The sequence below is a fragment of the Leucoraja erinacea genome, unplaced genomic scaffold (assembly GCF_028641065.1).
Source record: "Leucoraja erinacea ecotype New England unplaced genomic scaffold, Leri_hhj_1 Leri_297S, whole genome shotgun sequence".
NCBI lineage: Eukaryota > Metazoa > Chordata > Chondrichthyes > Rajiformes > Rajidae > Leucoraja > Leucoraja erinaceus.
Window position 1 is genome coordinate 13,095 of NW_026576198.1, and position 12,987 is coordinate 26,081.

Here is a 12,987-nt window from a genome sequence, read left to right on the forward strand (position 1 = left end):
CTGGCTTCCCCCATTCAGCCACTGTTGAATCCATCTTGCTATTCCTGCATTTATACCCAACAGTTGAACCTTCTTAACCAACCTTCCATGAGGAACCTTGTCAAAGGCCTTACTAAAGTCCATATAGACAACATCCACTGCTTTACCCTCGTCAATTTCCCTAGTAACCTCTTCAAAAAATTCAAGAAGATTAGTCAAACATGACCTTCCAGGCACACATCCATGTTGACTGTTCCTAATCAGACCCTGTTTATCTAGATGCTTATATATATTATCTCTAAGTATCTTTTCCATTAATTTGCCCACCACTGAAGTCAAACTAACAGGTCTATAATTGCTAGGTTTACTCTTAGAACCCTTTTTAAACAATGGAACAACATGCGCAGTACGCCAATCCTCGGGGACTATTCCCGTTTCTAATGACATTTGAAATATTTCTGTCATAGCCCCGGCTATTTCTACACTAACTTCCCTCAATGTCCTAGGGAATATCCTGTCAGGACCTGGAGACTTATCCACTTTTATATTTTTCAAAAGTGTCAGTACTTCTTTTACTTTGAACCGCATAGTATCCATAGCTACTCTACTAGTTTCCCTTACCTCACATAATTCAATATCCTTCTCCTTGGTGAATACCGAAGAAAAAGAATTGTTCAATATCTCCCCCATCTCTTTTGGCTCTGCAGATAGCTGTCCACTCTGTCTCTCCAATGGACCAATTTTATCCCTCGTTATCCTTTTGCTATTAATATAGCTGTAGAAACCCTTTGGATTGACTTTCACCTTACTTGCCAAAGCAACCTCATATCTTCTTTTAGCTTTTCTAATTTCTTTCTTAAGATTCTTTTTACATTCCTTATACTCCTCAAGCACCTCATTTACGTCATGCTGCCTATAATTATTGTAGATCTCCCTCTTTTTCCGAACAAGATGTCCAATTTCCCTTGAAAACCAGGGCTCTTTCCAATTTTTACTGTTTCCTTTCAACCGAACAGGAACATAAAGATTCTGTACTCTTAAAATTTCCCCTTTAAATGTCCTCCATTTCTCTTCTACATCTTTCCCATAAAACAAAATGTCCCAGTTCACTCCTTTTAAATCATCTCGCATCGCATCAAAGTTAGCCTTTCTCCAATCAAAAATCTCAACCCTAGGTCCAGTTCTGACCCTCTCCATAATTATATTGAAACTAATGGTATTGTGATCACTGGACCCGAAGTGCTCCCCAACGCATACCTCCGCCACCTGTCCCATCTCATTTCCTAGCAGGAGGTCCAGCACTGCCCCTCCTCTAGTAGGTACCTCTATGTATTGCTGCAAAAATCTATCCTGCACACATTTTACAAACTCCAACCCATCCAGCCCATTTACAGAATGTGTTTCCCAGTCTATGTGTGGAAAGTTGAAATCTCCCACAATCACTACCTTGTGCTTACTACTAATATCTGCTATCTCCTTACATATTTGCTCTTCCAATTCTCGTTCCCCGTTTGGCGGTCTATAATACACCCCTATAAGAGTTGCTACACCTTTCCCACTTCTCAATTCCACCCAAATAGCCTCCCTAGATGAGCCCTCCAATCTATCCTGCCAAAGCACTGCTGTAATATCTTCCCTGACTAGCAATGCAACACCTCCACCTCTTGCCCCTCCAATTCTATCACACCTGAAGCAGCGAAATCCTGGAATATTTAGTTTCCAATCACAGCCCTCCTGCAACCACGTTTCACTGATCGCCACAACATCATACTTCCAGGTGTCTATCCAGACTCTAAGCTCATCCACCTTTCTTACAATGCTCCTAGCATTAAAATATGCACATTTAAGAAAACCCCCATCTCTTATTCTCTGTTTATTTCCTTTTTTTTCTTTCTCCTCTTGTGTCTGAGTGCTTCCCATTTCTGCTTCCTGCCTCCCATTCTGTCTACTACCTTTCGCTATTTGAGCCCCTCGCCCCAACCATTCTAGTTTAAAGTCTCCCCAGCTGCCTTTGCAAATTTCCCCGCTAAGATATTGGTCCCCCTCGGGTTCAAGTGCAACCCATCCTTTCTGTACAGGTCCCACCTTCCCCAAAAGAAGTCCCAATGATCCAGGAACTTGAATCCCTGCCCTCTGCACCAGTCTTTCAGTCACGCATTTATCCTCCACCTCGCTCCATTCCTACTCTCACTGTCGCGTGGCACAGGCAGTAATCCTGATATGGTTACCTTTTTGGTCTTTTTCCTTAACTCTCCTCCCAACTCCCTAAATCCTCCCTTCAGGACCTCTTCCCTTTTTTTACCCATGTCATTTGTACCTATATGTGCCACGACTTCAGGCTCCTCTCCCTCTGATTTCAGGATATCGTGGATGCGTTGAGACACGTCCGAGACCTTAGCACCAGGGAGGCAGACCACCATCCTGGTCTCCCGACTGCGTCCACAGAATCGCCTATCCGACCCCCTAACAATAGAGTCCCCAATTACTATTGCCCTCTTTTTTCCTCTATCTTTTGGAGCAACCGGGCCGGTCTCTGTGCTGGAGGCCCGTCCGCTGTCACTACCCCCGGGTAGGCTGTCACCCCCATCCGTACTCAAACAGGAGTACTTATTTGCGAGTTGTACCGACATTGGAGTACTCACTCGTTCCTGCCTCTGCCCCTTGCCCTTCCTTAACGTGACCCACATGTCTCTCTCCCGTGGTTTTGGAGTGACCACCTCTCTATAACTCCCCTCTATGACCTCCTCACTCTCCCTGATCAGACAGAGGTCATCGAGCTGCTGCTCCAGGATCCTAATATGGTCCCTTAGGAGCCCCATCTCGCTGCACCTGGTGCAGATGTGGACGTCTGGAGGGCCATCCAACACCATGACCTCCCACACCTGACATCCAGAACAGTATACTGCTCTGACTGTCATTCTCCCGCCTTACCCTGGATCTGATACCAGTATAATACAATAGAAACTGCTCCCTCGTGACCTTTAAACTGCCCTTTATTATATAAACAAAAAGCACTGTACCTTTAGCCCACTATACCCTTGGCTCACTGTACCTTTACTAAAGCATTGTACCTTTAACCAGAAAGCACAAATGCTAACCCGAGGTTGCACCCAATCAGCTGCTTCCTCTAGTCTGCTTCCACCAATCAGCGACTTCCACCAGAACCCTCCCTATGGAGCGTGGAACGTTACGGATTTTCGCAATGTATCTGCAATGATCCTAGTGTATGGGTATTAGATAGTAAGCATCTTTAATATCAATGCATGCCATAAAGTATCCCTTGGAGATCAGTTGTCTGGCAGTAACAAACGTCTCCATTTTGAAATGTATATACTCAACAGATTTATTTAGTGATGTTAAGTCAATGATGATGCGACATCCACCATCTTTTTTAGTTTTAGTGAATATATTCGATACAAATTCCAATGGTTCATGTTTGGTCTTTTCAATGATTCCTTTTGCAGTGAGCCTTTCCAGTTCAGCTTGTCCTTCTCGCTTCTCTTTCTCGGAGGGAGAAAATACCCTTTGGGGCGCATGCTGAACTGGCGGTAATATGCCCGATTTAAATTCAATTTTGTATCCACTAATACTATTGAGTATATATCTGTTATTTGTGACAGTACCCCATGCTTTTTTAAACAAGTGTAATCGCCCCCCCAGTTAGTAGAGCACCCTTGTTCTGTGTATGCTGGCAGGAACCAGACCCACCTACCTCCATGTTTATTGTCGTTTCTTCTGTTGTTTTTTCTTGTAGGCTCTGTTTTGCTGGTATGCTGGTGCTGTCGGGGGGCGGCTAATTTTCCATGGGGTCCGCTCTGGGCCCTGATCTAAAAAAGACCTTTGGGGGTAATAAGCAGCGGTCCCCGAGCTTTCACCAGTCCTTGGATGTGGGCGTCGACTGGTGGATGCCGAGGGGTGCTGCCAGCTGGGTGTCGGATGTGATGTCCTGCTCGTTCCCGGGCCTGCCCTCATGAGGCCAACAGGTTTAGCTGCCTCTTCTATGTCCTTCAACCTTTTATTCAGGTCTTTCCCGAACAGCAGTGCCTCTGTTTCTGCTGTAGGGGTTTTGCATAGCCCCGCATATTTGGGGTTGAGGGCAGGTCTTATATTGTCCCGCCGGAGATTATTGATCTCATATTGTGTGTTGCACATTAGTGCTAACACATCCTGTTGGCAGGTGTTCATGTCTGTATGTTCCGTGGAATGAGCAAAGGCGGTGATTGCCGATGTTAGAAGCCTCAGGATCCGCTGCAGTTTAAGTGCTTGATTGAGAATCTGCTGACGCAGCTGTCTCCAGATTTGATTGTTGACACTTTTTACTTTTAGTGCCTCACAATTTTCTGGTGCTGTATACTCTTCTAAAGCTTCCAGAAGGACTTTCTCCTGCAGGGCTTTGTTGGAAAGGTGGTTTATACTGGCTGCCATCTTAGGTTCCAGTGATCTTCCTGCGCGTGGGGGTGCCGCATAGCGGCCCACGACACCCAGCAGCTCTTCATGTTCCTGCTCCCCTGGCATACTCCTGCACTCGTCCGCCTGCCCTTGTTGTAGACCAGCCCAGCTCTGGTCACCCTTGCTAGCCTCGAATATAGAGGGAGCAGAGGGGAGTGCACTAGACACTGTGGAGGAGGCCAATGTCCTCTGCCCTTACAAGGTCCCTATCTCACCATTCCCTGCATGACCGTGTGCCTGGCTAAGTGAACAGCAGAGCACATGAACAGGCCCTTCAGCCCAACACATCTGTGCTGTCCATGATGTCAGACTCAACCGGCCGAATTGCCTAATTTTGCTCCTATGTCTTATGGCCTTATGGTGCCTGTCTGTCTTTTTACCAAAAATAATTTATTTAATTACAATCACGATACAAAACAAATCTATGGTAACCATGGTAACACAAGCCAAGGACTTGCCGAGAGATGCCAAGATCCCACTTGAAAGACCAATGGGCATTTTCCTCGCCATTGAGGAGGCGTAAGTATGGAAACAGCATGGGGCGATGCTCAAAATGGGTCCGGTTGGGGTTCCTGGAGTTTGTACGGAGAGTCCCGACCCAGAACGTCACCCATTCCTGTTGTGCTCGGTGCTGGCACTAAATCATCCTTCAGTCTGCAGCCCATTGCCCGCCACGTCATGTTCATGTCAGTGGTATCACCGGGCCACTGCCTTCAGCCCACATGTGACCTCTCTGTCCACTGAGAGCCCGGCTTCTGATCTGCACCCAGGCTTTAACCCAGATTTAGTTTAGTTCAGACATACTGCACGGAAACAGGCCCTTCGATCCATCGAGCCCATGGTGGCGCAGTGGTAGAGTTGCTGTAGACCCGGGTTCCATCCCTGATTACGGGTGCTGTCTGTACAGAGTTTGTACGTTCTCCCCCGTGACCTGCGTGGGTTTTCTCCGAGCACCTCCACACTCCAATGACAAACAGGTCCGTAGGTAAAATGGCTTGGTTAATGTAAACATTATCCCTAGTGGGGACAATGTGTTAATGTGTGGGGATCGCTGAATCCCACACATTAACACTATCCTACACACACTATGGACAATTTACACTGATACCAAGCCATTTAAACTACAAACCGGTACTCCTTTGGATTGTGGGAGAAAACCCACGCTAGTCACGGGGAGAACGTACAAAGTCCGTACAGACAGCACCTGCAGGAAGATTGTTCCCGATGTTGGGGAAGTCCAGGACAAGGGGTCACAGCTTAAGGATAAGGAGGAAATCCTTTAAAACCGAGATGAGAAGAACGTTTTTTCACACAGAGAGTGGTGAATCTCTGGAACTCTCTGCCACAGAGGGTAGTTGAGGCCAGTTCATTGGCTATATTTAAGAGGGAGTTAGATGTGGCCCTTGTGGCTAAGGGGATCAGGGGGTATGGAGAGAAGGCAGGTACGGGATACTGAGTTGGATGATCAACCATGATCATATTGAATGGCGGTGCAGGCTCGAAGGGCCGAATGGCCTACTCCTGCACCTAATTTCTATGTTTCTATGTTTCTATGTAGTTAGGAGCGAAACCAGATCTCTGGCACTAAGTGCTGCAACGAAGCAACTCTTCCGTAATGCCACCGTTTCTTGCCCTACAATCTGTGACCAGATGCGGCGCCTGAAACTTGCACCCTGCCTCTACTTCCTGCTGCCCACACATGCCCACCCCACAGGAGTGTGCCCATGCCACACCACCACTCCATGCTGCCCACATTTCCATGCGTGCGTTTCCTGGTGTCTACGCCTCCCCTCACCACCCCTCCACTCCCCTCACCACCCCTCCCCACCCCTCCCTTCACCACCCCTCCCCTCCCTCACCACACCCTCACCACCCCTACCCTCCCACCCCACCCACACCTCACCACCCCGACCCACCCCTCCCTTCACCACCCCCTCACCACCCCTCACCACCCCTACCCTCCCCACCCCTCCCCTCCCCACCCCACCCCTCCCCTCCCCCCCCCTCCCTTCACCACCCCACCCCACGCCACCACTCCGCTCCCCAACTCTCCCCACCATCTCTGCATGCAGAGTCCTTGCTGTGGCCATTCCCAGGCCTATTCTCACACTACATTCAACAGTGGATCTTGCAGTGTGCCGCTGAGGGTGTGACCCCACGCTGCAAACTCCAGCTGTTCCCAGCTGTGGTCTGCAGTTGGGTCGACCAAAACATCTGGATGGCTGTGAAACAAACACCTGACATCGGCAGCCCTTCATGTCCGGCTGAACCTTTTCCTTCTGTCTTTGTTTCTGCAGCATTTCACAACTGAATCTGGGCAAACAGAAACATAATTCGTTTATGAAAACCTACATAAGTTCAGTCCAAGGTACGTTTTTCTCCAGAGCCGGAGTCCCAGTGTCTCGGCTGCCCATATTCTCTTCTCCAAGCACAGCCTCAGATGTATTTCCAGAATGTAGATGAGGAGGAATTTCTTTAGCCAGATGATGGTGAATCTGTGGAATTCATTGCCGCAGACGGCTGTGGAGGCCAAGTCATTGGGTATTTTTATAGCAGAGAATAATAGGTTTGTGAATAGTAAGGTTATGGGGAAAAGACAGGAGCATTAGATCAGCATGATTGAATGTTGGAGTAGACTCAATGGGCCGAATGGCCTAATTCTTCTCCTATGCCTATGGTCTTATGGAGTTAACATCCCGAGGTTTCACTGTCTCTGGTACAGAACTGCCACCACCCACATTGTCACTAACCACTGTGTGTAGGGAGCTTCCTGCAGGGGGCTGTGGGTAGTGGGCAGGGCTGTGATGCCCTTCTCTATAATGCCCAACACTGCTGCCAAGAGGACAAGGACCAACCCAGGCTGGGCATGGCTTCAACACTGCTGGAAACTCTGCTACTGATTGAGAAGTGTTGGAGGGGCAGGAATCCTTGGGTGAGGGGAAGGGCCAGTGGAGCAGAAAGCCTCCCAGGGGACTCATCTGACACCTCTTGAACTTATGTCCAGTGACAGTCTGCTCAAGTGACATGTAGCCTCTGAGTATATGCTGAGTGGGAGAGACGGACACAGTGCCATGGAGTATTGTGTACAGTTTTGGTCTCCTATTTTGAGGAAGGACATCCTTGTGATTGAAGCAGTGCAGCGAAGGTTCACGAGATTGATCCCTGGGATGGCGGGACTGTCATATGAGGAAAGATTGAAAAGACTAGGCTTGAATTCACTGGAGTTTAGAAGGATGAGGGGTATCTTATAGAAACATATATATTTTTTATTTTTTTTAATTATAATTTACAAGAAATCTTACTACCCCACGTTGATGAAGTTGAGTGGCACAGTGGCGCAGCTGGTAGAGTTGCTACTTCACAGTGCCGGAGACCTGGGTTCGATACAGACCTCGGGTGCTGTCTGTATGTGTGGAGTTTGCACGTCCACCTTGGGACCTTGAGGGTTTCCTCTGGGTTTTCTGGTTTCCACCCACACTCATGGTGATGTGCGAGTTGGTAGGTGAAATGTCTTTTGTACCAATTGTCCCGAGTGTGTAGGGAATGGAAGAGAAAGTGGGATAATATAGAACTGGTGTGAAGGTGATTGACGGTCGGTGTGGACTCGGTGGGCTGCAGGATCTGTTCCCCTGCTGTATCTGTGAACTAAACTAGAACAAATGTCCATTTTTCCAATGTGGGATGAGATGAACATGTGTCTGCTTTGTTTCCTCAGACTATGTGATGGAGCATTGGCAAGACGACAGTTTCATTGGTTATCAGTTCCTGAACGGATCGAACCCCGTACTCATCAAACAGTGTAAAGAGATTCCAGAAAAGTTCCCCGTTACAGAGCAAATGGTCGGCCCCTTTCTTGGGTCAAATACCAGTCTACAGCAGGAAGTCCAGGTCAGTCGCAATACGGCTCCGAACATCAGCGCGTACTTGGGGTACAACAATTGTTCCAGAGAAAACAATCCTCATCTATCCAACCTCTCCCTTGCACCTAAAACCCTCTAATCCCGGCAACATTCCAGTAAACCCCCTCTGCACCCTCTCCAAAGCCTCCACATCTTTCCAGTAATGGGGTGACCAGAATTGCACGCACTACTCCAAATGTTTTCTCTGAATAGATATCCTCTCTGAAGAAACCAGTTCTGAATCCATATGACCAAGTCATGCCTCTCATAATTGTAGATACTTCTATCAAGTCTCCCCTCAACCTCTGATGTTCCAGAGAAAACAATCCAAGTCAATCCAACCTCTCCCTGCAGCTGTAGCGCTCCAATCCAGGCAAGCCACCAATATTGCAACCAGCCCTTGAAGGACACAAGGACTGAGCCAGCTTTGTGTCTGCAGCCTGAGGTTGCCAATGCCCCTGGTTTAATCAAGAAATGTGCTAGTACTAATTAACTCAGCAGTCATTAACAAGACCATTTTGCAGCAGAATTTTAGGAACAAGACTGCATCCATCCTGGCTTTCTGTTGGATGTGAAACTTGCTTGCTGATGCAGCCCATCAGTTATTTTCACATATCTGGTCCTGTTCTCATTACAGAAAGGGAATATATACCTTGTTGACTACGAGATGCTGGATGGAATTAAAGCCAATCCGGAAGCTGGCCATGAATATCTTGGAGCACCAATGTGTCTTCTGTATGCAAATCCAATGAACCAACTACTCCCCATTGCCATCCAGGTACGGTCTCGCCCACCCCCACCAGCCCTGCTCCTGCATCCTTCCCAAACAGCTGTTTTCTCACTCTTCCTCCAGGGCTACTCTTAAAGTAACGCTACTCATCTCCTGCTGATGAAGTTCTTTGGGCTTTGCATGTCTGAGACTTTCCTCTTCTGTCTGTCTCTTCCTTTCTCTGAATTGATCAATTATATGCCTCCATTGAGTAATTCAATTTCAAAACATGCCCTTCGGCCCAACTTGCCCACGCCAACCAATATGCCCCACTGACACTAGTCCTACCTGCCTGCGTTTGGCCCATATCCTATTCATCTACCTGTCTAAATGTTTCTTAAACTTTGCAATAGTTCTTGCCTCAACTACTTCCTTCGGCAACTCGTTCTCTACATCCTTTGTATAAAAATGTTACCCCTCGGGTTCCTATAAAATCTTTCCCCCCTCACCTTAAACCTACGCTGTCTGTGGCAATGAATTTCACAGATTCACCACCCACTGACTAATTCATTTGTTCCTCATCTCCATTCTAAAGGTACGTCCTTTAATTCTGAGGCTGTGCTCTCTGGCTAAAGAAATTCCTCCTCATGCTGCTGTCCTCAGTGTAGTTTAGTTGAGAGATACAGCGTGGAAACAGACACGGGTCTCTGGTGCTGTCAGGCAGCATCTCTACCACTTTGTCACCTCTGCTCTCTGCTGTCATGTCTCACTCATGTCATTCTTCTTGCCTTGGGTTTACTGCAAGAGTCACCTGTGAATTGTGTTATTAACAGATCACCCAGCACCCTGGGCCGGAGAGCCCGATATTTCTCCCGAGCGACAGCCAGTGCGATTGGTGTCTGGCCAAGATGTGGGTCCGCAACGCTGACGTACAGGTTCACCAGCTGGTCTCACACTTGCTCAGGACACACCTGTTTGGTGAAATCTTTGGCATCGCAACTTTACGCAGGCTGGCAAGTGCACACCCGATATTCAAGGTACTCACAGGTCAACCACAGTGTCTTCTGAACAAAGCAGAGCTGTGGAGCAGTTGGTGGAGTGAGCCACCAGCTTTGCCCCACTATGACGGTGGAGTTAACCTTCTCCACTCAAGCCACGGTCAATGTTCTTCCAATGTCCACAGCACTTGTAGTCGAGAGTGAAGATTTGAATGTAGATTGTGCAGCACTGATACAGGCCCTTCAGCCCTTCACATCTGTGCCGACCATGTGGCCAATGTCCTCTGCCCTTACAAGGTCCCTATCTCACCATTCCCTGCATGACCGTGTGCCTGGCTAAGTGAACAGCAGAGCACATGAACAGGCCCTTCAGCCCAACACATCTGTGCTGTCCATGATGTCAGCCTTTGCCTGTACCAGGTCAATATACACCATACACCCCCTCCCCCCATTTCCTGCCTGACCATGTGGCTTTCTAAATGAACAGTGCAGGAACAGACCCTGAAGCCCACAATGTCTGTGCCGAACATGATGCCTAGACAAAACCTTATCTGCCTGCACATGATCCATATCCCATGTGCTTATCTAAAACTCTCTTAAAAACACTTTTGTATCTGCCGGCATCACCATCCTGGCAACGCATCCCAGGCACCCACTGCCCTCTGTGGAAAGTAAAAACTTGCCCCACACACCTCCCTTCCACATTGCCCCCTCGCCTTCTAGCTTTGCCCTCTAGCATTTGATATTTCCACCTTGGGAAAAGGATGCTGAGTAAATAAAGCCTTTCACAATTTTACAAAAAACATCCATCAGCACTTTTACATTTATTAATAAATAAATTAAAATCTAGAATTACAAATGTTATATATCGAGGTACAGTCTTTGGTTTGTATGCGATCCAATCAGTTCAGATTTAAACAAAACATAAAAACAGTCAAGTCAAACTCAGCCATGATCATATTGAATGGCGGTGCTGGCTCGAAGGGCCGAATGGCCTACTCCTGCACCTATTTTCTATGTATCTAAGAACAATGGCTGGAGCAAAGGGGAAGAAAATATTCTGATCTCTCCAATGAGAACTCTTGGTGGGGGGTGGGGGGGGGGGGCTTGTAAACTGGAGAAAGTAAATGATCAAGCAACCACCCTCCACCATGTTCCCCTCCCTCATTCCCCCACTCCCCATTCCCCCTCCCTCTACATGTCCTCACAATCCACCCCTACCCACTCATCCTTCATCAGAACAACTCTTGCACATGTCTGTGTGACGTCTCCATCAGTGGAAGAGTATTTGCTCCCTCCGTCCTCAGGCCCAGTAACATTGATAAGGAATATTTGATGTCAGGACAGCTCCAGTGCTGAGGCCAGGCGCCAACTCTAAGACACCTCCACATACCCACCCTTTGACCATGACCCATAGATGGACCCCAACACCAAGCCGTTATCTCCCAGACATCTCCAATCTCATTGCCTCTGGCGATCTCCCCTCCACAGCCTCCAACCTCACCGCTCCACAGCCTCGCAAGGCCCACTTCTATTTCTTCCCCAAAATCTACAAGCAAGATTGCCCCTGGCAGACGCATTGTCTCTGCCTGTTCTTTCCCCCACAGAGCTCATCTCCTTGATTCCATCCTATCCCCCCCAACCCCTTGTCCAGTCCCCTCCCACCTACATCACACACCCTTCAACACATTAACTGACGGTGAAGTTTATCTTTATCTTGCATAAAGTTGCTCAAAGTTACTTCAAACTTTTCTCATTTCAGCTTTTGATGCCTCATGTGAAATATACGTTGCACATCAATATTGCAGCGAGGGATCTCCTTATCTCCGAAGGTGGCATCTTTGATCAGGTGAGCCTGATATTCCATTTTTTTATTGGAAGTATTTAGGATGTATTGGCTGTTCAGAAATCCTTATTTCTCAGTCAGAGACTTGTCAAATCATACGACACAAAACAATCCTTTGACACAAGGAAGCACAGAATGTGGTCCACATAAAAAGACACAAAGTGCTGGAGTAACTCAGAGATCAAGCAGCATCTGCGGAGAACATAGAGAGGTGACGTTTTGGGTCGTGACCCTTCTTCAGACTGATTGTGGTTTGAGGGGAGAGAGTTGGAAGAGAGGAGAGGGCAGGACAAAGCTTGGGTGCGGGTTTTTTATTTATTGGCAGATAATTGGACAGAGATGAAAGGCAGAAGGTGTGAAATTTTAAAGAGGAGTTGCACATTTTAAAGTTAGAAGAATGAATGTAGGTGGAAACGGAGGGGGTAAGACTCATGAGAGCAGGTGGGGCCCGGGGGGGGGGGGGGGGGGGGGGTAGGGGGGGAGGGGGGAGGGGAAGAGAGGGAGAAAACGAAAGGATGAGGGGTGAGGTTTTTTTTTTTTAGTAGTTACCTAAAATAGTAAGATTAAACGAGAACTTACCAGTTTGAAGTTTGATCTGTATTTTATGAGGAGGAACGTTGAGGGAATACGTGAAGAACCCGCTTCCAACGCATGCGTGTCATTCTTCAAAGCAGCGGTGTGAGGTCACAGATACACTATAATGACCTAAGATAGTAAGATTATTAAAGAGATACCAGTTTAAGATATGACCATATGAGGGTGGGAGCGGAGGGCACGTATTCCCTCAACGTTCCTCCTCATAAAATAAAGATCAAACTTCAAACTGGTAAGTTTTCGTTTAATCTTACTGTAGATGGTTATGCATGCAACCATATATGTAACTACCTCATTAGCATATCGTCCCTCCCACATTCTATAGTATAACTGTAGTCTCTGCATGTTCCCTCCCTGTTGGGTTCCAGTACGTGTGTAGACCAGTTGTGGTTAGTACTGGAACGTGTGTTATTAGTGTTTAAATAAAGACCTAGCTAAAGGACTATGGACAACGTCTAGTTTCCTTTACATGGTGTCAGCCAGTGTAAATCTGCGCCTCTGTTTATCGGGTTT

General features: G+C 47.5%; 1 protein-coding gene across 1 annotated transcript in view; it reads left to right on the top strand.

The window, feature by feature from the left end:
• The first annotated feature begins 4,861 nt into the window (after positions 1-4,861).
• The window catches only part of LOC129693449 (polyunsaturated fatty acid lipoxygenase ALOX15B-like), a 49,729-nt gene continuing 41,603 nt past the window's right edge, over positions 4,862-12,987 (top strand). The window contains exons 1-6 of the mRNA XM_055630264.1: positions 4,862-4,947; positions 6,726-6,796; positions 8,144-8,316; positions 8,965-9,105; positions 9,870-10,073; positions 11,797-11,883. Of these exons, the coding sequence (XP_055486239.1) occupies positions 4,862-4,947; positions 6,726-6,796; positions 8,144-8,316; positions 8,965-9,105; positions 9,870-10,073; positions 11,797-11,883 (762 nt within the window). The remainder of the gene's footprint in view (positions 4,948-6,725; positions 6,797-8,143; positions 8,317-8,964; positions 9,106-9,869; positions 10,074-11,796; positions 11,884-12,987) is intronic.